Source organism: Leptodactylus fuscus, chromosome 2 (genome assembly GCF_031893055.1).
Source record: "Leptodactylus fuscus isolate aLepFus1 chromosome 2, aLepFus1.hap2, whole genome shotgun sequence".
NCBI classification, from domain to species: Eukaryota; Metazoa; Chordata; class Amphibia; order Anura; family Leptodactylidae; genus Leptodactylus; species Leptodactylus fuscus.
In genome coordinates, this window is record NC_134266.1 from 139,081,390 (window position 1) to 139,108,562 (window position 27,173).

At 43.9% G+C, this 27,173-nt stretch overlaps 1 protein-coding gene across 2 annotated transcripts in view; it reads left to right on the forward strand.

The window, feature by feature from the left end:
• Positions 1-27,173, forward strand: part of DHX40 (DEAH-box helicase 40) — a 90,667-nt gene that overhangs the window by 40,534 nt on the left and 22,960 nt on the right. For both annotated transcript variants that reach the window (XM_075264766.1, XM_075264767.1), the window contains exon 12: positions 3,872-4,029. In XM_075264766.1, the coding sequence (XP_075120867.1) occupies positions 3,872-4,029 (158 nt within the window). The remainder of the gene's footprint in view (positions 1-3,871; positions 4,030-27,173) is intronic.

A 27,173-nucleotide genomic window follows, 5' to 3' on the forward strand; every position in this document is an offset into this window, starting at 1 on the left:
TGTGTCTGGTAAAAAAAACGGTTTCGCCGTGGAAAGGTAGAAGACGCTCACAGGCAGACACTTTGCAAACGTATTCAAGTGAATGGGTTTGAAAACTGACTGCCGGTTTCCGTCTCCTGTCCAGTTTCTCGGGCAGAAGACGGAAACCCGCAAAGTGGAGACCGGGCGCAGGTGTGAACCCGCATTAAGCCACACGTATAATTAGGTTATCAGTTCTGTTTAGTTAGTTGCTCAGATGAGCAGTTTTTTTATTTTGTGTTTTTGCCTGAAGTTAAGGCTGTATTTTATTTTGCTCGTTTTGTGCCTGAAGTCAAGGTTTACTTATTTTCCTGTTTTTCTAAATAAACCAGTTTGCTGCATATTTTGTGTTCCTGTCTTGACTGTTTGGGTCCACACCATTGCTTCTACTGAGCTAACTTTCCCACACTATCCACACTTAGTTTGTCTATTTTTCGTTGGGTATACTTCCTCTTGAATTATTTTGTTTTTGAGATATTATAGAGCAAAACATAAAGTACCATTAAATTTAAAGGGGATGTCCGGTGTAGCTAGAAATCTTTACACTAATCTAAACACCCTCTCCTTCCTACTTCCTAAATAACATAATTTAGCAAAAATGGATAGTTACCCATATCCCTGAGGTGGTCATGTGACCACCCCAGGGACATTTTCTGATTATCTGGGAACTATCCTTTTCCCATGTCTGGAAACGGAAGGTCACTATTACTTTCCCCCCCCATCCACCCCATTATACTTAAGCTGAGTTCACACAGAGTTTTTTGGTCCGGATTTTGACGCAGAATTCGTTATCAGAATCCAGCTCCAAAAAACGCTTCCCATTGACTTCACTGGTAACCATTCACTTCTTTTTTTTTTTTGCTAGCGTTTTTTTCCTGCACACCATAAAAAGAAGAAAGCTGCCCTGTCTTGCCGCAGACTCTGCGGCTGAATCCGCTGTGACGTCCGCAGCGCTTCACTTCTTTCATTTGGGCCTAATCCAGTCGTGGCTAGCCACGGGAGGCGTTTTTTGGAGCAGGATTCTGAGGCGGCTTCCCGAGTAAAAATCCGGTCCAAAAACCTCTGTGTAAACCTACCCTATTTAGGGTACTTTCAGCTCATTCAGACACATAAACACGTGTCAAAGTGACCACTGTAAAACAGATCCCATAGACTTCAATGTGTGTGGCGCGCGCAAGACCGGCACACATTGAAGTCTAAGGGATTCTGTTTTACAGCGGTCACTTTGACACATGTTTACGTGTCTGAATGAGCAGAGCGTAAACTCCATGTGAAAGCAGCCTTTCCCTCCTGACTCCTCCCTCTGTAATGATTCTGTGGGGTGCGCATTCTTCTCCACTGTGTGCACTGCTGCCACGCATGCACAATAGAGGAGGATTAAAACTCACTGGAAGAGAAAAACTCCCACAGACTGAATCCGTACAGGTGGAGAAGGGGCCTTCTCACAGGAAAAAGTGGAGAGGCTAAGTATATACTGTAATAAGGGTGAGGGGTTGGGCTGAGTAGGTAGAGAAGGGCAGGATAGCAAGGGGAACAGGGAGAGGGTGTATGGGGGGGGAATAATGAAGGAGGGAAGAGTAAGCTGAGAGGGGTTATTGAGGAAGCTGAAGCTTGTAAATAAAAGCAGGAGATACCAACAGCTCCCAGAGACACCAAGAAATCACTCAAAACACGGCTAACGGTATATGGGTGCATTTATTAACCCATTAGTAACACTAGCAGACATTTTTTAATGCCTAATGATTTTATTCACAGAGAATTTTAATGATATATTTGAAAAAGAAAAGAGATAACAAGATAAGCAAAACTATTTTTAAAATAAAAGAAGAAAAAAAACAGAACATACCTGATAACTTTTGTTTCCATGAAGCTTGGAGGATTTCTGAAATGGTCGCTGACTTCCAAGATGTGACTAGATTCTCATGAATTCACATTATTTTATAATCTGAAGCTTCTGACTTAAGCCACACTTCCAGCCCCCACCCTTCTACTCCCAAAGATAGGTTGTTCATCCTCATCTGGAAAAGTTAGGGCTTGAATTGTTCTGTTTCCACTTTGGAAAGCTCAATACCTGTTGGCCTCAGAGGTGAACTCTGGTCACTAACCCTCTTTCTTAGGCCTGAGAGAATGCTGGTAGCAGCAGAGAGTTGTTAAACAATAAGTCTGACCAGTAGCACTTCAGACTGTGCTGCTAGACCAGGTCATAAAATGACATGGAGTCTGTTCCCATGATCACAATTAGGAAACCCATTCTTGACCAGTCTCGGGCCGTACTGTAATACATTGATAACACATGCATAAGCAATATATTCACTAATGATATATACATTAACTAAGTAATGATACATACACAAGTGGGACTGCTTTCATCACAACCTGGTGTATTCCTATTGATACCCTACGAAAATGTAGCAACCACCTCGATAAAGATACCCATATCTCTACCTTGCATTTTTAAATCCCTATTAATGTTTTATTAAACCACTGAAACTTCCACCAATGGTTACAGGCCAAAATCAAACCCAATGTGTAGTCTGATATAATACAGGATCATGTTACACCTTTTCCCATCCTCCAAAACAAAATGCTGGTAACAGATGGAGGAACATAAATGACTGCAGCAGTCAGTCTGAATGGAGACATATGGCTCTGAATAGGAGCTTTATGCTGGAAATATTATGATATTTGTAATCAAAATTATTCAGAAAGTTGTTCTTTTTTATTTTCAATGCATTGGAGCAAGAATATAAAGGCTGCCACAGTGTACATATCTTTTAAATGCCATAGTCAATTTAAAGAGGACCTTTCACCACCTGGGGCACATGCAGTTTAATACACCGCTAGAAAGCCGACTGAATTCAGCGCACTATCGGCTTCCTGTTCTGTGCCCCCAGTTAAGAGCTATCGGTGCCGGTACCGTAGCTGTTCACTGTCAGAATGGCGTTTCTGACAGTCAGTCAGGAACACCCTTCCTCACAGTAGTGTCTATTGCGCTGTACTGTGAGAGCGGTCGTTGCTTACTGCCCAGCAATGATGCTGAGTGGTGAGGAATGCCCCCCCAGGGTTCGTCTATGCGTCATTGCTGGGCGGTAAGCAACGACCGCTCTCACAGTACAGCGCAATAGACACTACTGTGAGGAAGGGCGTTCCTGACAGTCTGTCAGGAACGTCCTTCTTCCCAGCAGCAGCGCAACCCCCTCCCTCTGCTCACAGTACTCGTCCATAGACAAGTATTTTCAGGAGTGGAGGGGGCTTTCAGGAACGCCCTTCTGACTGTGAAGAGCTACGGTACCGGGACCGAGATCTCTTCACCTGGGGCACAGATCGGGAAAGCTGACAGTGTGCTGAATTCAGCGCACTTTTGGCTTTCCAGCAGTATATAAAACTGCCTGTGTCCCAAACCATGAAAGGTCCTCTTTAATACATTCAGGTACCTTGTGTGACTTTTATTTAGCTCTTTATAACATTACATTTGAACACTTTTGTTTGGCATATGCCTCAAGAAAGTGTGCCAAATACACTGATACTAATTTCCATTGTTCTATGTGTGTCAAAGCAATATCTTTTTTCCATGTGTCCAGGAGGTAAGCATCAACATTTTTTAATAACCAGAGGCTATGGGGATATCTACAGTGTTGGCCAAAAGTATTGGCACCCCTGCAATTCTGTCACATAATACTCAGTTTCTTCCAGAAAATGATTGCAATCACAAACTCTTTGGTATTAATATCTTCATTTATTTTGCTTGCAATGAAAAAACACATTTTCTTGGAAAATGCCTTCAAATATTTTACTTACAGCCAATCTGTAGAATTGACTTATGGTACATTTTCTCCTTGTCTGTCTATTATAGGAGTGGCAATGTCACAGATCTTGGACGTTTCATCGTTGAATTTCCATTATCTCCAAATCTGGCCTGTGCTCTTATTAAAGCTACTTCTCTGGGATGTGAGGATCTTTTTCTTCCCGTGGCAGCCATGCTTTCTGTTGAACATGTGTTTATACAGTCAGGTACCTTGGTTGATTGCTAACAAAACATTACTATTTTGTGGGTTCTGTATTCTGTGGGTCAGTATGATCATGGTGATACCAATTTTACATAGTTTTGTCATGTTTTAATACTTTTACAAAAATTAAAAACTTTTTAAAATTAAAAAAAAGTTTACGTCATATTGTGACACCTGAATATTACCTTGCACATTGCTGTCTATTTTTTAGCAGTGCATGTTGTAGTTATAACTAGAGATGAGCGAACGCTGACTTTGCCGGCGGCCGGCCGGCGTCACAGGTGCTTCCATTCATTTCTATGGGAGCGTGCTGTTTGGATCGGCTGATCCGAACAGTGTTCGCTCATCTCTAGTTATAACTAATAACATTTTGGGAAATGTATTTAATTTTCACTATTTTATTTAATTTTTTTTTGTGAGGGGAAAGTGAGGTGATGGAAAAAAATGAGTTTGGATTTGAGTATGTCGATTTTTTTTATTGCTACGCTATTTACCATAAGAGAAATATTTTGAAATGCAGGGATGTAAGGAAAAGGGGTGATGACAACTTATACTTTTTAAAACATTTTTAATAATACTGATGTATTGCATTATATTATGAAATCCATTATAGCAATCCTATGGCAGTGTCACGTAAGGACCATCCTAGCACGTAATGTGGGTTTGGCTGTCAAGGATTAAAGGGGTTGTCCCATCTGAAGGATCCTATCTATACTGGTAGTTTATGGAAATTGAAGACCTTTCCTAAATATATTGCTTTAGAAATGCTGATTTGTTTGCCTGATGTGTGAACTTATTCCTCCCATTAATTGCACAGTGTTGCTATAACCATGGATCTATGAGATAGCACAAGCTACATCACTCATTTAAGACAGTCAGCTCAGCTAATTGAGGTCTGCTGATAAATCCTAGTCAGTTATCTCTGTGTAAATACACAGATAACACTGAGTTAATTCTGTACAAGCATGTGATCTGCATTATTGTGATACTGCGGACTCCCGCTCAGTGTGTGTGTGTTTGTGTGTAGAAATTCAGGAAGTGAGAAAAGGAGACTGCAGGCAGACTGCTGAAACAAGGAGATGTTTAATTCACTTCAGGTTGGAGACTGAGCGTCAAACCTCAGTACAGTCCATGCACTTCAGATACATGTTGCCTGCACTGATTTGGGTAGTGACAGTTGTGACACAGTTTCTCTTAGTCTCAACAGTTTTTATAATGTTAGGTTTCAGAGACACCCCCGTTGGTCATGATTCCTATCCTCTGACAGTTCTCTCCACTGTAAGTGATAGGGGTTGAAATGTTTCTTCTTTGTCATATGTGAATCTAGGAAAGCTCTGAAGCCCAGTCTTCCCACCCCTCCCTGTTCTCTGATGTCCAGAAAAAAAAATGTATCTTGCATTTGCAACCTTCTTTATTGTGCCTAGGCTGACTTTCTCTGACCACAGCAGGTACATAAAATCATGAAGCTCATCTAGGTATGTTCAACACCAACAAGCCTGAGATAGCCTGAAATAGGTCCCCCAGCTGTCGTTTTAACCATTCACCACCCTCCAATGACATTTCTGGTGGCAGTGGTTGGGACCAATATGGTGGCACCCATGTGCCGCCACCAATTAAGTGCCTCAGTTGAAATTGACCGAGGCATCTAAAGGTTTAACAGCAACAATCAATTCTGGCACCAATTGTAGCTGCTAATTGCAGGTATTCACCTGGTATGGAGAGGACTTGGCTCCTGAGCTCTCTCCATAATTCTTTAGCAAGACATGACATACTATTATGTCATGGTGTTGTTAAGAGACTTAATGAAATGTCAGTGGTCACATGACTAGGTCATGATATGTTCATTTCAGTTCTGCTATGTATTTCACAGGACTAAATCAGACCATAACATGCCTTTTTTCCCCTGCACTGATAGTAGAAAGATATCTTACATTTTAAATACATGTATATGATCTGCTGTTTTCTACACAAATAAATGCAGTCATGAAAACCAGAATTCCTTTATACCTTTGGGCTACTTTGGTCTATCACATGACCAGGTTTTAATCATTTGATGTCTAAAGGGAGAAGAATTCTAAGGAATAAACATGGATGTGGTAAAGCAGGGGTCAGCAGCTCCCAGCGCCTCAAGCCTATTTATCTGGTATAAGACTGCTTCTGCTGTTACAAACACAGGGCAGCGATGCTTCAGGCAGCAGTTTGTATCTGTCTCATGGAGGGAAATGTGAGGAGTAATGTCCTAGAGTCTATGCTTTGATCTAGCCCAGTCAAAGTGAAGCAACTGCTTGTGCAATTCATGTTTGTATCTCCAAAGCATGTGCAAAAGTATAGTATGGCAGCTAAGCACACCAGTATGGGTGATCATTCATTCCAAAAAGCTGGACAGATTTCTATGAATTTCTTCATCATAAAGACCAGATTGTGTAATTGGCATCCTCTGCCCCCCACCCCCCCTTCCTTACAATGCTGGTTTTCTGCAGACCACTCTTAGAGAAGGATCATCTTTGCTAAGAAACTCAGGGGCAGACGCAAGGTAAATAAATAAGGAGAGATCAATAAATGATAATCCACATGCAGCGTAGTACAGAACCCTTACAAAATCAGAAAAAAACTGATTTACTATTGCTTTGGGCCTGAGTGATACCAGACATGTTTAATTTGTGATGAATGTTATATCCCCTAGGTGATGGTGTATCTTCATCTTTGTAACGTCAATGGCAAAAATATTAGTGATTTATGTGAATGGAATATTTCTTGTACAAATTTAAATCATCTGTGATTTGCCTTCACACCATACTAATATACTGTACAACGACCTGGGGTTTACTGTCTAGATTTCAGATTAAGCCTTATGCATACAATTCAAATTTTGTCAACAATTTGCATCAAGGATTAGGAGTGGATTCTAAACACAGAAAAAGAACATCACAGACAAGATTGAAATGATTCCAACAGAAGATAATATCTCTATAGATGACAATTTTCAAAATGGCTACTAAGACTAACACTAATTCTGTAGGAGTTTTCCTTTCAGTAGTCATCTCATTTATATTACAGACAAGACAGACAGTATTTCAATAGAAGATAACTGTTCTATACATAACACCACTAACCAATCATTTAATTTACCACAATTTATCCACTATTCTTCTCTCCTTTCATTCTGCTGCCATTAAAACTGCATAAAGCACTTAACAAAATGCTGAGAACAGAGTGGAGGAGAAGCTCAGGCAAGATGGCAGCCAACTTACTCTTGCATTTTAGCTAATCTGCAATGATTTTATGTCAGGCCAAATAGGTGACATCTTATTGATTGCACCTGAATTGATTAAATTTCATATATAGCGCTTATAAAGATAAGATAAGATATTCCTTTAATAGTCCCACAATGGGGAAATTTCAGTGATACAGTTTCATAGATAGTACAGTAGTATATAACAAGAGAGAAACACATACAAGCTCATGGCAGATAGAGAAATCCTAGGAATCATAGAAACTAAAAAGAAAGAAACACAGACACACTGCAGGATCATTTAGTTCTCTGTGCGGAGTGATGTTAATAATACAGCCGAATGTGGTTGGAGGACACGAGGAGGGGGGGTCACAGCATGTAGATATAACAGGCAAAAAAACATTTTTGCAGAGGTGGGGGACATATGCAGCTATCATGATAAAATGTGGTGTCCTCTTCACCAGAACTTCTGCCTTTTGCAGCCATCTGACACTGCGCTGTATGCATTCGGCTCTGCCACTTCGAGTTTGGGCAGAGCCGACTGTGCATGTCTGGGCGGTCATTTTCCAGTGGTCTGCTACACAAGCATACTGTACATTCCAAGGTGCCATGAGTTAAAATTGTGTTTTTCTAATGATAGACTCCCTTTAATTCTGTTTCTCATTCATTAATTCATTCACTCATTCATTCATTCATTCATTCATTCATTCATTCAGATTTTTGCCCCTTTATACTTAAATTACTCTTACATTACTAGCATGCACCATTACAAATTGGAACACAAATTAAGAAAAAACCCCATAGATGAGTACAACACAATATAAATAAATCTAAAAATTCTCATTACATCCCTGGATAAATACAACAAAAAAGATGGGTTTAAAAAAACGCGCTACACTAGATAAATAAATTAGGGGATATATTTCCCAAAATGGGGACACTTTATGTTGCTGATTACATGTGGCATTACCATACTCAGCAGAAATTGCGGAGTGCGTTTGGGCCTAAAGTAATGTGAATTGCAAAAAAAGTAATTTTCCATTTTCATGGGTCATTCTATGAAACAGCTGTGGGGTCAGTTGTGGGTTCATTGTATAGTTTGTCCAATATCATGATGAGTATAGTTTCCAAAATGTAGTAATTTTTGGGGGTGTTTCCACTGTTTTGGAGCCTTGGGGGATCTGAAAATGCACCATGGCTCCGGGAGGCAAACTATTCCATCAAAATCTGCCTTCCAAAAGAAAAATCTGCCCTTCTATCTCCTGCCATGTAATTTATGACCACATATGAGGTATTACCGTACTCAGAAGAAATTCCACAACAAACTGTGAGCTGCTGTTTCTCCTTTAATCCCTTGTGAAAATGGAGAAACACCTTTAAGGGCTCCATTTTTATATAAATATTCTGAGAGTTGGCAATTTTAGTATTGAACCAATAAATGCTACGTTTTAATTACCTCCCCTTTTTGTCTTTTTTGTTTTTTCACATGAAGTAATAAGTCTTGGTGATTAGTTGGTTGATATAGTTATCCTTAGAATCCTATTAATATTATAAATGTGAAATGTTTGTGGGTTTGTGACTTTGGATGTTCGGATGTTTGGCGGTCAATCACGCAAAACCCGCTCCACCGATTTGGCTGAAATTTTCCACAAACATAGGTAATACACACGATTGCGCAATAGGCTACTTTTGAACACAATAACCCACATACGTTTTCCACACGAACCCCACAAAAAACAAACTCACATCACCATCTCTGCAATCTCACACACTTTGGACCATAGCAAGCCCCTAAACTTCACATTACCCCCTACAGCCTAGCCCCTAACCCCACACACTCACATTCACATATACTTTCCCACTTTCACCCTCACCTTCACCATCCTGCAGGAGCCTACCTCTGTCACTCTCCGGACCAGCCATGTTTGCTGACCCCCACCGCTGGGAGGATCCGCGGCACCACCCACCACACTACTCCACTAGCTTCACAGGAGCATGCGTGATAAGGTCATAGTCGCGTTTATGACTTTGCACACATAAACAACGTGTTACTAGCACGCCACCATTTTGCGCCTCCACCTTAGGCCGGAGCACACGAAATCCTGCCTCCTGCCCACAACAGTACCCGACGCCGCTATCACCTCCCTGCTGTTTCCTCTGCACGATCCATCCACCAGCCCGACACTGGTAAGTTCACGTACCACTCTAACACTGCCAGGACCTCTGCCCTCTCTACTCCGCTGTGCCAACACCTTACGCTCCATAATAACCTTACCCCTATCCCTCAGTGCCCTATCCTTCCACTTCTCCTCCGCAAACACACCTCACAGTCACTTGCACCTCACTTCACCCCCCTTGCTACGGCCCATGCCACTGATGTTCCTATGGCAACCGGCCGCCATAGCTGACGCTTCCTTGCACACCACCACTCATACTGCCTCTGCTCTCGGCCGCCATAACCCCTTGTACTACGGCGCATGCCGGCACTTTCCGTCTGCCAGGTGGCTGGTAGCCGTACGCCTGCCATAGCCCTTCCCTTACACAATCGCGCATACACTGCACTACCCCCATCATGTCTCCAGTTCCTCCCACACAGCTCAGTGTGTCCAGGCTGCTGCAGGCTATACTACGTGGCTTGCAATAGCACTGGCACGATTATGCAATACATAGCAATACATTGTTCAGGACACCCCCTGCTGGTGTACAACGGTATTGTTTTGCAAGCTGCTGGATGCAGCCTGCAAACCTCATTAGCATTAAAATAAAAAAAATAAATAAAAAAACCAATACTGTGAAACACACACATTACCTATCCCCACCTCCGAAATCCCCCACTCTACTAACTGAACTAAACATTACGCCTGCATACACTCACACTATTAGGCAATGCATTGCAATACATTACTATTGCAATGCATTGCATTATTCAGCGCACCCCCTGCTCTCCTGCACACCCAGTAAACACCCATGTATTTGCTGAAAATACACGTGTAAAGGTCCATTCACACGGCGTAACGTGGCGCTCATTTGGTGCTTATTTTTACGCCGAGTGCCGCGTTACGGGAGCGTTTGCGCTGCTCTATTTACGGTGCACGTTTACGGTCGCGTGTACGCGGTGTTAACGCCGCGTAAACCCGATCGTAAAATTTCACCCGCAACTCGATTTACACACTTTTACAATCACCGCAGACGAAGTCACGGGTAGCAGCTAGTAAGCTATAATTGTCTGATTGTGGGTGGGTGGTGGCAATAGTTGCCTCCGAAGAAATTAGCTGTACAGGGCCTTTTTATAATTTTTTGTCCCGATGAATAAATACAGTTTAGTCATGTACACAGTCAGTGCAATGTCATTTGAGTGATAGGTCTCCATTATATAGTGATCTTTACGATGTCTAAAAACATATTTTCCAACAATGCAAAGAGAATAGTTTGCATGGAGCCAATTTTTTCATATTTGCCATATTCATACAAAAACTGATAGATCCTCCATATGTAATAGTTACTTTTTTTGTGCTTTCTCAATTACATATTTTCGTTCATAATAATAAACTAAGGGTGCATTCACACTGAGTAAACGCTAGCTTATTTTGTAAAGTAAAATTACACTTGTAAATTTTGCTATCCCATTGACTTCAATGACATTTTACAGGCGTATTTTTACAGGCGTATTTTTACAGGCGTATTTTTTACAGGCGTATTTTTACACTTGTAAAAAAATATCATTGAAGTCAATGGGATAGCAAAATTTACAAGTGTAATTTTACTCTACAAAATAAGCTAGCGTTTACTCAGTGTGAATGCACCCTAATAGGTGTAAGTGGATTTTTATTGAGACTGGACTATAAGACAATAAGACCTTGTTGTGACTTGTATTATTAGACATTAATTTCCGTATTAAGTGGTTACTGACGGGAATCTGTTACGCTGGGTTCACACCAGCGTTTGGCTCTCCGTATTAGGTTTCCGTCTTCTGCCGGCATAAGACGGAAACCTGTCATGCTGCGTCCGGCCATGAGCACCGGTGAGCGTTTTGAGCTCTCCGTGGTGAACCATTTTTTTTTTTAACCGGACACAGAGTCGGACATGCAGTAAAAAAAAACGGTTTCGCCACGGAGAGCATAAAACGCTCTCCGGCGCTCATGGTCGGACACTTTTCAAATCCATTAAAATGAATGGGTTTTAAAAATGACTTTAGGTTTCCGTCTCCTGCCCAGTTTTGTGCAGGAAACTGAAACCTGCAGAACGGAGTCCCGGGCACAGATGTGAACGAGCCCTTAACTTGTTTTACATGTTCTTTCATAATTCCTGACCTTTTGCCCTTGCATTCAGTACTGATATAATGTAAAGCAGACAATTCAAGATTCAAATGACATTAATATGAGAAGTGAAAATAATGTATTAGTAAATTAATAATTAGAGATGAGCGAACAGTGTTCTATCGAACTCATGTTCGATCGGATATTAGGCTGTTCGGCATGTTCGAATCGAATCGAACACCGCGTGGTAAAGTGCGCCATTACTCGATTCCCCTCCCACCTTCCCTGGCGCCTTTTTTGCTCCAATAACAGCGCAGGGTAGGTGGGACAGGAACTACGACACCGGTGACGTTGAGAAAAGTAGGCAAAACCCATTGGCTGCCGAAAACATGTGACCTCTAATTTAAAAGAACAGCGCCGCCCAGGTTCGCGTCATTCTGAGCTTGCAATTCACCGAGGACGGAGGTTTCCGTCCAGCTAGCTAGGGCTTAGATTCTGGGTAGGCAGGGACAGGCTAGGATAGGAAGGAGAAGACAACCACAACAGCTCTTGTAAGAGCTAAATTCCAGGGAGAAGCTTGTCAGTGTAACGTGGCACTGACGGGCTCAATCGCCGCAACCCAGCTTTCCCAGGATCCTGAATGGAATACACTGTCAGTGTATTCCCGTATACCCGATATATACCCCCGATACCCGTTCCAACGGTGTGCCCCCCCACCTTCACCCCAGAAATACCCTGCAAGTCCCCTAGCAATAGAATTGGGGCTATATACACCCACAATTTTTACTACTGGTATACAGTGCCATTGTCTGACTGGGAATTCAAAGAATATATTGGGGTTATAAATACCCTCATTTCTTGCTACTGCCATATAGTGCCAGTTTCTGACTGGTAATTCAAAGAATATATTGGGGTTACGTGCACCCACAATTTTTACTACTGGTATACAGTGCCATTGTCTGACTGGGAATTCAAAGAATATATTGGGAATACAAATACCCTCATTTCTTGCTACTGCCATATAGTGCCAGTTTCTGACTGGTAATTCAAAGAATATATTGGGGTTACGTGCACCCACAATTTTTACTACTGGTATACAGTGCCATTGTCTGACTGGGAATTCAAAGAATATATTGGGAATACAAATACCCTCATTTCTTGCTACTGCCATATAGTGCCAGTTTCTGACTGGTAATTCAAAGAATATATTGGGGTTACGTGCACCCACAATTTTTACTACTGGTATACAGTGCCATTGTCTGACTGGGAATTCAAAGAATATATTGGGAATACAAATACCCTCATTTCTTGCTACTGCCATATAGTGCCAGTTTCTGACTGGTAATTCAAAGAATATATTGGGGTTACGTGCACCCACAATTTTTACTACTGGTATACAGTGCCATTGTCTGACTGGGAATTCAAAGAATATATTGGGAATACAAATACCCTCATTTCTTGCTACTGCCATATAGTGCCAGTTTCTGACTGGTAATTCAAAGAATATATTGGGGTTACGTGCACCCACAATTTTTACTACTGGTATACAGTGCCATTGTCTGACTGGGAATTCAAAGAATATATTGGGAATACAAATACCCTCATTTCTTGCTACTGCCATATAGTGCCAGTTTCTGACTGGTAATTCAAAGAATATATTGGGGTTACGTGCACCCACAATTTTTACTACTGGTATACAGTGCCATTGTCTGACTGGGAATTCAAAGAATATATTGGGGTTATAAATACCCTCATTTCTTGCTACTGCCATATAGTGCCAGTTTCTGACTGGTAATTCAAAGAATATATTGGGGTTACGTGCACCCACAATTTTTACTACTGGTATACAGTGCCATTGTCTGACTGGGAATTCAAAGAATATATTGGGAATACAAATACCCTCATTTCTTGCTACTGCCATATAGTGCCAGTTTCTGACTGGTAATTCAAAGAATATATTGGGGTTACGTGCACCCACAATTTTTACTACTGGTATACAGTGCCATTGTCTGACTGGGAATTCAAAGAATATATTGGGAATACAAATACCCTCATTTCTTGCTACTGCCATATAGTGCCAGTTTCTGACTGGTAATTCAAAGAATATATTGGGGTTACGTGCACCCACAATTTTTACTACTGGTATACAGTGCCATTGTCTGACTGGGAATTCAAAGAATATATTGGGAATACAAATACCCTCATTTCTTGCTACTGCCATATAGTGCCAGTTTCTGACTGGTAATTCAAAGAATATATTGGGGTTACGTGCACCCACAATTTTTACTACTGGTATACAGTGCCATTGTCTGACTGGGAATTCAAAGAATATATTGGGAATACAAATACCCTCATTTCTTGCTACTGCCATATAGTGCCAGTTTCTGACTGGTAATTCAAAGAATATATTGGGGTTACGTGCACCCACAATTTTTACTACTGGTATACAGTGCCATTGTCTGACTGGGAATTCAAAGAATATATTGGGAATACAAATACCCTCATTTCTTGCTACTGCCATATAGTGCCAGTTTCTGACTGGTAATTCAAAGAATATATTGGGGTTACGTGCACCCACAATTTTTACTACTGGTATACAGTGCCATTGTCTGACTGGGAATTCAAAGAATATATTGGGGTTATAAATACCCTCATTTCTTGCTACTGCCATATAGTGCCAGTTTCTGACTGGTAATTCAAAGAATATATTGGGGTTACGTGCACCCACAATTTTTACTACTGGTATACAGTGCCATTGTCTGACTGGGAATTCAAAGAATATATTGGGAATACAAATACCCTCATTTCTTGCTACTGCCATATAGTGCCAGTTTCTGACTGGTAATTCAAAGAATATATTGGGGTTACGTGCACCCACAATTTTTACTACTGGTATACAGTGCCATTGTCTGACTGGGAATTCAAAGAATATATTGGGAATACAAATACCCTCATTTCTTGCTACTGCCATATAGTGCCAGTTTCTGACTGGTAATTCAAAGAATATATTGGGGTTACGTGCACCCACAATTTTTACTACTGGTATACAGTGCCATTGTCTGACTGGGAATTCAAAGAATATATTGGGGTTATAAATACCCTCATTTCTTGCTACTGCCATATAGTGCCAGTTTCTGACTGGTAATTCAAAGAATATATTGGGGTTACGTGCACCCACAATTTTTACTACTGGTATACAGTGCCATTGTCTGACTGGGAATTCAAAGAATATATTGGGAATACAAATACCCTCATTTCTTGCTACTGCCATATAGTGCCAGTTTCTGACTGGTAATTCAAAGAATATATTGGGGTTACGTGCACCCACAATTTTTACTACTGGTATACAGTGCCATTGTCTGACTGGGAATTCAAAGAATATATTGGGAATACAAATACCCTCATTTCTTGCTACTGCCATATAGTGCCAGTTTCTGACTGGTAATTCAAAGAATATATTGGGGTTACGTGCACCCACAATTTTTACTACTGGTATACAGTGCCATTGTCTGACTGGGAATTCAAAGAATATATTGGGGTTATAAATACCCTCATTTCTTGCTACTGCCATATAGTGCCAGTTTCTGACTGGTAATTCAAAGAATATATTGGGGTTACGTGCACCCACAATTTTTACTACTGGTATACAGTGCCATTGTCTGACTGGGAATTCAAAGAATATATTGGGAATACAAATACCCTCATTTCTTGCTACTGCCATATAGTGCCAGTTTCTGACTGGTAATTCAAAGAATATATTGGGGTTACGTGCACCCACAATTTTTACTACTGGTATACAGTGCCATTGTCTGACTGGGAATTCAAAGAATATATTGGGAATACAAATACCCTCATTTCTTGCTACTGCCATATAGTGCCAGTTTCTGACTGGTAATTCAAAGAATATATTGGGGTTACGTGCACCCACAATTTTTACTACTGGTATACAGTGCCATTGTCTGACTGGGAATTCAAAGAATATATTGGGGTTATAAATACCCTCATTTCTTGCTACTGCCATATAGTGCCAGTTTCTGACTGGTAATTCAAAGAATATATTGGGGTTACGTGCACCCACAATTTTTACTACTGGTATACAGTGCCATTGTCTGACTGGGAATTCAAAGAATATATTGGGAATACAAATACCCTCATTTCTTGCTACTGCCATATAGTGCCAGTTTCTGACTGGTAATTCAAAGAATATATTGGGGTTACGTGCACCCACAATTTTTACTACTGGTATACAGTGCCATTGTCTGACTGGGAATTCAAAGAATATATTGGGAATACAAATACCCTCATTTCTTGCTACTGCCATATAGTGCCAGTTTCTGACTGGTAATTCAAAGAATATATTGGGGTTACGTGCACCCACAATTTTTACTACTGGTATACAGTGCCATTGTCTGACTGGGAATTCAAAGAATATATTGGGAATACAAATACCCTCATTTCTTGCTACTGCCATATAGTGCCAGTTTCTGACTGGTAATTCAAAGAATATATTGGGGTTACGTGCACCCACAATTTTTACTACTGGTATACAGTGCCATTGTCTGACTGGGAATTCAAAGAATATATTGGGAATACAAATACCCTCATTTCTTGCTACTGCCATATAGTGCCAGTTTCTGACTGGTAATTCAAAGAATATATTGGGGTTACGTGCACCCACAATTTTTACTACTGGTATACAGTGCCATTGTCTGACTGGGAATTCAAAGAATATATTGGGGTTATAAATACCCTCATTTCTTGCTACTGCCATATAGTGCCAGTTTCTGACTGGTAATTCAAAGAATATATTGGGGTTACGTGCACCCACAATTTTTACTACTGGTATACAGTGCCATTGTCTGACTGGGAATTCAAAGAATATATTGGGGTTATAAATACCCTCATTTCTTGCTACTGCCATATAGTGCCAGTTTCTGACTGGTAATTCAAAGAATATATTGGGGTTACGTGCACCCACAATTTTTACTACTGGTATACAGTGCCATTGTCTGACTGGGAATTCAAAGAATGTATTGGGAATACAAATACCCTCATTTCTTGCTACTGCCATATAGTGCCAGTTTCTGACTGGTAATTCAAAGAATATATTGGGGTTACGTGCACCCACAATTTTTACTACTGGTATACAGTGCCATTGTCTGACTGGGAATTCAAAGAATATATTGGGAATACAAATACCCTCATTTCTTGCTACTGCCATATAGTGCCAGTTTCTGACTGGTAATTCAAAGAATATATTGGGGTTACGTGCACCCACAATTTTTACTACTGGTATACAGTGCCATTGTCTGACTGGGAATTCAAAGAATATATTGGGGTTATAAATACCCTCATTTCTTGCTACTGCCATATAGTGCCAGTTTCTGACTGGTAATTCAAAGAATATATTGGGGTTACGTGCACCCACAATTTTTACTACTGGTATACAGTGCCATTGTCTGACTGGGAATTCAAAGAATATATTGGGAATACAAATACCCTCATTTCTTGCTACTGCCATATAGTGCCAGTTTCTGACTGGTAATTCAAAGAATATATTGGGGTTACGTGCACCCACAATTTTTACTACTGGTATACAGTGCCATTGTCTGACTGGGAATTCAAAGAATATATTGGGAATACAAATACCCTCATTTCTTGCTACTGCCATATAGTGCCAGTTTCTGACTGGTAATTCAAAGAATATATTGGGGTTACGTGCACCCACAATTTTTACTACTGGTATACAGTGCCATTGTCTGACTGGGAATTCAAAGAATATATTGGGAATACAAATACCCTCATTTCTTGCTACTGCCATATAGTGCCAGTTTCTGACTGGTAATTCAAAGAATATATTGGGGTTACGTGCACCCACAATTTTTACTACTGGTATACAGTGCCATTGTCTGACTGGGAATTCAAAGAATATATTGGGAATACAAATACCCTCATTTCTTGCTACTGCCATATAGTGCCAGTTTCTGACTGGTAATTCAAAGAATATATTGGGGTTACGTGCACCCACAATTTTTACTACTGGTATACAGTGCCATTGTCTGACTGGGAATTCAAAGAATATATTGGGAATACAAATACCCTCATTTCTTGCTACTGCCATATAGTGCCAGTTTCTGACTGGTAATTCAAAGAATATATTGGGGTTACGTGCACCCACAATTTTTACTACTGGTATACAGTGCCATTGTCTGACTGGGAATTCAAAGAATATATTGGGAATACAAATACCCTCATTTCTTGCTACTGCCATATAGTGCCAGTTTCTGACTGGTAATTCAAAGAATATATTGGGGTTACGTGCACCCACAATTTTTACTACTGGTATACAGTGCCATTGTCTGACTGGGAATTCAAAGAATATATTGGGAATACAAATACCCTCATTTCTTGCTACTGCCATATAGTGCCAGTTTCTGACTGGTAATTCAAAGAATATATTGGGGTTACGTGCACCCACAATTTTTACTACTGGTATACAGTGCCATTGTCTGACTGGGAATTCAAAGAATATATTGGGGTTATAAATACCCTCATTTCTTGCTACTGCCATATAGTGCCAGTTTCTGACTGGTAATTCAAAGAATATATTGGGGTTACGTGCACCCACAATTTTTACTACTGGTATACAGTGCCATTGTCTGACTGGGAATTCAAAGAATATATTGGGGTTATAAATACCCTCATTTCTTGCTACTGCCATATAGTGCCAGTTTCTGACTGGTAATTCAAAGAATATATTGGGGTTACGTGCACCCACAATTTTTACTACTGGTATACAGTGCCATTGTCTGACTGGGAATTCAAAGAATATATTGGGAATACAAATACCCTCATTTCTTGCTACTGCCATATAGTGCCAGTTTCTGACTGGTAATTCAAAGAATATATTGGGGTTACGTGCACCCACAATTTTTACTACTGGTATACAGTGCCATTGTCTGACTGGGAATTCAAAGAATATATTGGGAATACAAATACCCTCATTTCTTGCTACTGCCATATAGTGCCAGTTTCTGACTGGTAATTCAAAGAATATATTGGGGTTACGTGCACCCACAATTTTTACTACTGGTATACAGTGCCATTGTCTGACTGGGAATTCAAAGAATATATTGGGGTTATAAATACCCTCATTTCTTGCTACTGCCATATAGTGCCAGTTTCTGACTGGTAATTCAAAGAATATATTGGGGTTACGTGCACCCACAATTTTTACTACTGGTATACAGTGCCATTGTCTGACTGGGAATTCAAAGAATATATTGGGAATACAAATACCCTCATTTCTTGCTACTGCCATATAGTGCCAGTTTCTGACTGGTAATTCAAAGAATATATTGGGGTTACGTGCACCCACAATTTTTACTACTGGTATACAGTGCCATTGTCTGACTGGGAATTCAAAGAATATATTGGGGTTATAAATACCCTCATTTCTTGCTACTGCCATATAGTGCCAGTTTCTGACTGGTAATTCAAAGAATATATTGGGGTTACGTGCACCCACAATTTTTACTACTGGTATACAGTGCCATTGTCTGACTGGGAATTCAAAGAATATATTGGGAATACAAATACCCTCATTTCTTGCTACTGCCATATAGTGCCAGTTTCTGACTGGTAATTCAAAGAATATATTGGGGTTACGTGCACCCACAATTTTTACTACTGGTATACAGTGCCATTGTCTGACTGGGAATTCAAAGAATATATTGGGAATACAAATACCCTCATTTCTTGCTACTGCCATATAGTGCCAGTTTCTGACTGGGAATTCAAAGAATATATTGGGGTTACAAATACCCTCATTTCTTGCTACTGCCATATAGTGCCAGTTTCTGACTGGTAATTCAAAGAATATATTGGGGTTACAAATACCCTCATTTCTTGCTACTGCCATATAGTGCCACTTTCTGACTGGTAATTCAAAGAATATATTGGGGTTACGTGCACCCACAATTTTTACTACTGGTATACAGTGCCATTGTCTGACTGGGAATTCAAAGAATATATTGGGAATACAAATACCCTCATTTCTTGCTACTGCCATATAGTGCCAGTTTCTGACTGGTAATTCAAAGAATATATTGGGGTTACGTGCACCCACAATTTTTACTACTGGTATACAGTGCCATTGTCTGACTGGGAATTCAAAGAATATATTGGGAATACAAATACCCTCATTTCTTGCTACTGCCATATAGTGCCAGTTTCTGACTGGTAATTCAAAGAATATATTGGGGTTACGTGCACCCACAATTTTTACTACTGGTATACAGTGCCAATTTCTAACTAGGAATTCAAAATGCGCAAGGCTCCCGGAAAGGGACGTGGACGAGGCCGTGGGCGAGGTCGGGGGAATGGTTCTGGGGAGCAAGGTAGCAGTGAAGCCACAGGGCGTCCCGTGCCTACTCCTGTGGGGCAGCAAGCATTGCGCCACTCCACAGTGCCAGGGTTGCTTGCCACATTAACTAAACTGCAGGGTACAAACCTTAGTAGGCCCGAGAACCAGGAACAGGTCTTGCAATGGCTGTCAGAGAACGCTTACAGCACATTGTCCAGCAGCCAGTCAGACTCTGCCTCCTCTCCTCCTATTACCCAACAGTCTTGTCTTCCTTCCTCCCAAAATTCCGAAGCTTTACAGAACAATAACCCAAACTGTCCCTGCTCCCCAGAGCTGTTCTCCGCTCCTTTCATTGTCCCTCAACCTGCCTCTCCACGTCACGATTCCACGAACCTAACAGAGGAGCATCTGTGTCCAGATGCTCAAACACTAGAGTCTCCTCCATCTCCGTTCGATTTGGTGGTGGATGACCAGCAACCCACCCTCATCGACGATGATGTGACGCAGTTGCCGTCAGGGCATCCAGTTGACCGGCGCATTGTGCGGGAGGAGGAGATGAGACAGGAGTTGGAAGAGGAAGTGGTGGATGATGAGGACACTGACCCGACCTGGACAGGGGGGATGTCAAGCGGGGAAAGTAGTGTGGATGTTGAGGCAGGTGCAGCACCAAAAAGGGTAGCTAGAGGCAGAGGCAGAGGTCAGCAGCTTAGGCGAAGCCAGGCCACACCCGGAATCTCCCAAGATGTTCCAGTTCGTACCCAGCCCCGAAAAACTCCCACCTCGAGGGCACGTTTCTCGAAGGTGTGGAGTTTTTTCAAGGAATGCGCCGAGGACAGATATAGTGTTGTCTGCACAATTTGCCTCTCGAAATTGATTAGGGGCTCTGAGAAGAGCAACCTGTCCACCACTTCAATGCGCCGTCATTTGGAATCCAAGCACTGGAATCAGTGGCAGGCAGCAACGGCAGGACAAAGGCCGCCTGCCGTTCACGCCACTGCCACTGCCTCTGCCACTGCCTCTGCCTCTGCCACTGCCACTGCTGACTGTGCTGGCGATGCACTCCAGAGGACGAGCCAGGACACCACTTCATCTGCCTCCGCCACTTTGTTGACTTCTACCTCATCCTCCCCTGGTCCTGTCTTATCTCCTTCTCCTGCACCATCAAAGGCACCATCAGGCGTTTCTTTACAACAACCCACCATCTCTCAGACATTGGAGCGGCGGCAGAAATACACTGCTAACCACCCACACGCGCAAGCCTTGAACGCCAACATCGCTAAACTGCTGGCCCAGGAGATGTTGGCGTTCCGGCTTGTTGAAACTCCCGCCTTCCTGGACCTGATGGCAACTGCGGCACCTCGCTATGCCGTCCCTAGCCGTCACTACTTCTCCCGGTGTGCCGTCCCCGCCTTGCACCAGCACGTGTCACTCAACATCAGGCGGGCCCTTAGTTCCGCGCTTTGCACAAAGGTCCACTTGACCACCGACGCGTGGACAAGTGCATGCGGACAGGGACGCTACATTTCACTGACGGCACACTGGGTGAATGTAGTTGAGGCTGGGACTGCTTCCCAAACTGGCCCGGTGTACCTCGTCTCCCCGCCTAACATTCCTGGCAGGGACACGAGAAGAACACCCCCCTCCTCCTCCTCCTCTACCGCCTCCTCCTCCGCCACCGCCTCCTCCTCCGCCACCGCCTCCTCCTCCGCTGTTAGATTGACCCCAGCTACGAGTTGGAAACGTTGCAGCACTGGCGTTGGTAGACGTCAGCAGGCTGTGCTGAAGCTGATCAGCTTGGGGGACAGACAGCACACTGCCTCCGAGGTGAGGGATGCCCTCCTCGATGAGACGGCAATATGGTTTGAGCCGCTGCACCTGGGCCCAGGCATGGTCGTTTGTGATAACGGCCGGAACCTGGTAGCAGCTCTGGAGCTTGCCGGACTCCAACATGTTCCATGCCTGGCCCACGTCTTCAACCTAGTGGTGCAACGTTTCCTAAAGAGCTACCCCAATGTTCCAGAGCTACTGGTGAAAGTGCGGCGCATGTGCGCCCACTTTCGCAAGTCGACAGTAGCCGCTGCTAGCTTAAAATCTCTCCAGCAACGCCTGCATGTGCCACAACACCGGCTTTTGTGCGATGTCCCCACACGCTGGAACTCAACGTTTCAGATGTTGAATAGAGTGGTTGAGCAGCAGAGACCTTTGATGGAATACCAGCTACAAAACCCTAGGGTGCCACAAAGTCAGCTGCCTCAGTTTCACATCCATGAGTGGCCATGGATGAGAGACCTTTGTGACATCCTACGGGTCTTTGAGGAGTCCACAAGGAGGGTGAGCTCTGAGGATGCGATGGTGAGCCTTACAATCCCGCTCTTGTGTGTTCTGAGAGAATCCCTGATTGACATCAGGGATAACTCAGATCACACAGAGGAGTTAGGGATAGCATCCGATCCGTCACAGCTGGAGAGTAGGTCCACACATCTGTCCGCTTCACTGCGTTTAATGGAGGAGGAAGAGGAGGAGGAGGAGGAAGAAGAGTTGTCCGATGATGTGATGGTGATACAGGAGGCTTCCGGGCAACTTCGAATCGTCCCATTGTTGCAGCGCGGATGGGTAGACATGGAGGATGAGGAGGAAATGGAGATTGAACTTTCCGGTGGGGCCAGAGGAGTCATGCCAACTAACACTGTGGCAGACATGGCTGAGTTCATGTTGGGGTGCTTTACAACCGACAAGCGTATTGTCAAAATCATGGAGGACAACCAGTACTGGATCTTTGCTATCCTTGACCCCCGGTATAAAAACAACATCTCGTCTTTTATTCCGGTAGAGGGGAGGGCCAATCGCATCAATGCTTGCCACAGGCAATTGGTGCAGAATATGATGGAGATGTTTCCAGCATGTGACGTTGGCGGCATGGAGGGCAGTTCCTCCAGTAGGCAACCAAGTTCTCACCGGTCCACACAAACGAGGGGCACACTGTCTAAGGTCTGGGACACCTTGATGGCACCCCCTCGCCAAAGTGCCGCCACGGAGGGTCCTAGTGTCACCAGGCGTGAGAAGTATAGGCGCATGTTGCGGGAATACCTTTCCGACCACAGCCCTGTCCTCTCCGACCCCTCTGCGCCCTACACGTATTGGGTGTCGAAGTTGGACCTGTGGCTTGAACTTGCCCTATATGCCTTGGAGGTGCTGTCCTGTCCTGCCGCCAGCGTCCTATCTGAGAGGGTGTTCAGTGCAGCCGGTGGCATCATCACTGACAAGCGCACCCGTCTGTCAGCTGAGAGTGCCGACCGGCTCACTTTGATAAAAATGAACCACCACTGGGTAGAGCCGTCATTTTTGTGCCCACCTGTGTAAAGCACCCCAACATGAAACTCCATGTCTGTACTCAACCTCTCCAATTCCTCCGCATCCTCATACTCATCCACCATAAGCGTTGCACAATTCTGCTAATACTAGGCTCCCTCCACCCTGATTTCCCCCAACTCTGCTGGTTAGAGGCTCCCTCCACCCTGATTTCCAGCAACTCTGCTGGTTAGAGGCTCCCTCCACCATGAATTGGTCCAAACTGGGCTGTTTAGCGGCTCCCTCCACCATTAATTGGTCCAAACTGGGCTGGTTAGAGGCTCCCTCCACCATGAATTGGTCCAAACTGGGTTTTTTAGAGGCTCCCTCCACCATGAATTGGTCCAAACTTGGCTGTTTAGAGGCTCCCTCCACCATTAATTGGTCCAAACTGGGCTGGTTAGAGGCTCCCTCCACCATGAATTGGTCCAAACTGGGTTTTTTTAGAGGCTCCCTCCACCATGAATTTGCCCAAACTGGGCTGGTTAGAGGCTCCCTCCACCATGAATTTGCCCAAACTGGGCTGTTTAGAGGCTCCCTCCACCATGAATTTGCCCAAACTGGGCTGGTTAGAGGCTCCCTCCACCATGAATTGGTCCAAACTGGGTTTTTTAGAGGCTCCCTCCACCATGAATTGGTCCAAACTGGGCTGTTTAGAGGCTCCCTCCACCATGAATTTGCCCAAACTGGGCTGTTTAGAGGCTCCCTCCACCATGAATTTGCCCAAACTGGGCTGGTTAGAGGCTCCCTCCACCATGAATTGGTCCAAACTGGGTTTTTTAGAGGCTCCCTCCACCATGAATTTGCCCAAACTGGGCTGGTTAGAGGCTCCCTCCACCATGAATTTGCCCAAACTGGGCTGTTTAGAGGCTCCCTCCACCATGAATTTGCCCAAACTGGGCTGGTTAGAGGCTCCCTCCACCATGAATTGGTCCAAACTGGGTTTTTTAGAGGCTCCCTCCACCATGAATTGGTCCAAATTGGGCTGTTTAGAGGCTCCCTCCACCATGAATTTGCCCAAACTGGGGTTTTTAGGGGCTCCCTCCACCATGAATTTCCCAAAACTTGGCTGTTTAGAGGCTCCCTCCACCATTAATTGGTCCAAACTGGGCTGGTTAGAGGCTCCCTCCACCATGAATTGGTCCAAACTGGGTTTTTTTTAGAGGCTCCCTCCACCATGAATTTGCCCAAACTGGGCTGGTTAGAGGCTCCCTCCACCATGAATTTGCCCAAACTGGGCTGTTTAGAGGCTCCCTCCACCATGAATTTGCCCAAACTGGGCTGGTTAGAGGCTCCCTCCACCATGAATTGGTCCAAACTGGGTTTTTTAGAGGCTCCCTCCACCATGAATTGGTCCAAATTGGGCTGTTTAGAGGCTCCCTCCACCATGAATTTGCCCAAACTGGGGTTTTTAGGGGCTCCCTCCACCATGAATTTCCCAAAACTTGGCTGTTTAGAGGCTCCCTCCACCATTAATTGGTCCAAACTGGGCTGGTTAGAGGCTCCCTCCACCATGAATTTGCCCAAACTGGGCTGGTTAGAGGCTCCCTCCACCATGAATTGGTCCAAACTGGGGTTTTTAGAGGCTCCCTCCACCATTAATTGGTCCAAACTGGGCTGGTTAGAGGCTCCCTCCACCATGAATTGGTCCAAACTGGGTTTTTTAGAGGCTCCCTCCACCATGAATTTGCCCAAACTGGGCTGTTTAGAGGCTCCCTCCTCCATGAATTGGTCCAAACTGGGTATTTTAGAGGCTCCCTCCACCATGAATTGGTCCAAACTTGGCTGTTTAGAGGCTCCCTCCACCATTAATTGGTCCAAACTGGGCTGGTTAGAGGCTCCCTCCACCATGAATTGGTCCAAACTGGGTTTTTTAGAGGCTCCCTCCACCATGAATTTGCCCAAACTGGGCTGTTTAGAGGCTCCCTCCACCATGAATTGGTCCAAACTGGGTTTTTTAGAGGCTCCCTCCACCATGAATTGGTCCAAACTGGGCTGTTTAGAGGCTCCCTCCACCATTAATTGGTCCAAACTGGGCTGGTTAGAGGCTCCCTCCACCATGAATTTGCCCAAACTGGGCTGTTTAGAGGCTCCCTCCACCATGAATTGGTCCAAACTGGGTTTTTTAGAGGCTCCTTCCACCATGAATTGGTCCAAACTTGGCTGTTTAGAGGCTCCCTCCACCATTAATTGGTCCAAACTGGGCTGGTTAGAGGCTCCCTCCACCATGAATTGGTCCAAACTGGGTTTTTTAGAGGCTCCCTCCACCATGAATTTGCCCAAACTGGGCTGTTTAGAGGCTCCCTCCACCATGAATTGGTCCAAACTGGGGTTTTTAGGGGCTCCCTCCACCATGAATTTCCCAAAACTTGGCTGTTTAGAGGCTCCCTCCACCATTAATTGGTCCAAACTGGGCTGGTTAGAGGCTCCCTCCACCATGAATTTGCCCAAACTGGGCTGTTTAGAGGCTCCCTCCACCATGAATTGGTCCAAACTGGGTTTTTTAGAGGCTCCCTCCACCATGAATTGGTCCAAACTTGGCTGTTTAGAGGCTCCCTCCACCATTAATTGGTCCAAACTGGGCTGGTTAGAGGCTCCCTCCACCATGAATTGGTCCAAACTGGGTTTTTTAGAGGCTCCCTCCACCATGAATTTGCCCAAACTGGGCTGTTTAGAGGCTCCCTCCACCATGAATTGGTCCAAACTGGGGTTTTTAGGGGCTCCCTCCACCATGAATTTCCCAAAACTTGGCTGTTTAGAGGCTCCCTCCACCATTAATTGGTCCAAACTGGGCTGGTTAGAGGCTCCCTCCACCATGAATTTGCCCAAACTGGGCTGTTTAGAGGCTCCCTCCACCATGAATTGGTCCAAACTGGGTTTTTTAGAGGCTCCCTCCACCATGAATTGGTCCAAACTGGGCTGTTTAGAGGCTCCCTCCACCATGAATTTGCCCAAACTGGGCTGTTTAGAGGCTCCCTCCACCATGAATTTGCCCAAACTGGGCTGGTTAGAGGCTCCCTCCACCATGAATTGGTCCAAGCTGGGATTTTTAGAGGCTCCCTCCACCATGAATTTGCCCAAACTGGGCTGGTTAGAGGCTCCCTCCACCATGAATTGGTCCAAACTGGGCTGGTTAGAGGCTCCCTCCACCATTAATTGGTCCAAACTGGGCTGTTTAGAGGCTCCCTCCACCATTAATTGGTCCAAACTGGGCTGGTTAGAGGCTCCCTCCACCATGAATTTGCCCAAACTGGGCTGTTTAGAGGCTCCCTCCACCATGAATTGGTCCAAACTGGGTTTTTTAGAGGCTCCCTCCACCATGAATTGGTCCAAACTTGGCTGTTTAGAGGCTCCCTCCACCATTAATTGGTCCAAACTGGGCTGGTTAGAGGCTCCCTCCACCATGAATTGGTCCAAAGTGGGTTTTTTAGAGGCTCCCTCCACCATGAATTTGCCCAAACTGGGCTGTTTAGCGGCTCCCTCCACCATGAATTGGTCCAAACTGGGGTTTTTAGGGGCTCCCTCCACCATGAATTTCCCAAAACTTGGCTGTTTAGAGGCTCCCTCCACCATTAATTGGTCCAAACTGGGCTGGTTAGAGGCTCCCTCCACCATGAATTTGCCCAAACTGGGCTGTTTAGAGGCTCCCTCCACCATGAATTGGTCCAAACTGGGTTTTTTAGAGGCTCCCTCCACCATGAATTGGTCCAAACTGGGCTGTTTAGAGGCTCCCTCCACCATGAATTTGCCCAAACTGGGCTGTTTAGAGGCTCCCTCCACCATGAATTTGCCCAAACTGGGCTGGTTAGAGGCTCCCTCCACCATGAATTGGTCCAAGCTGGGTTTTTTAGAGGCTCCCTCCACCATGAATTTGCCCAAACTGGGCTGGTTAGAGGCTCCCTCCACCATGAATTGGTCCAAACTGGGCTGGTTAGAGGCTCCCTCCA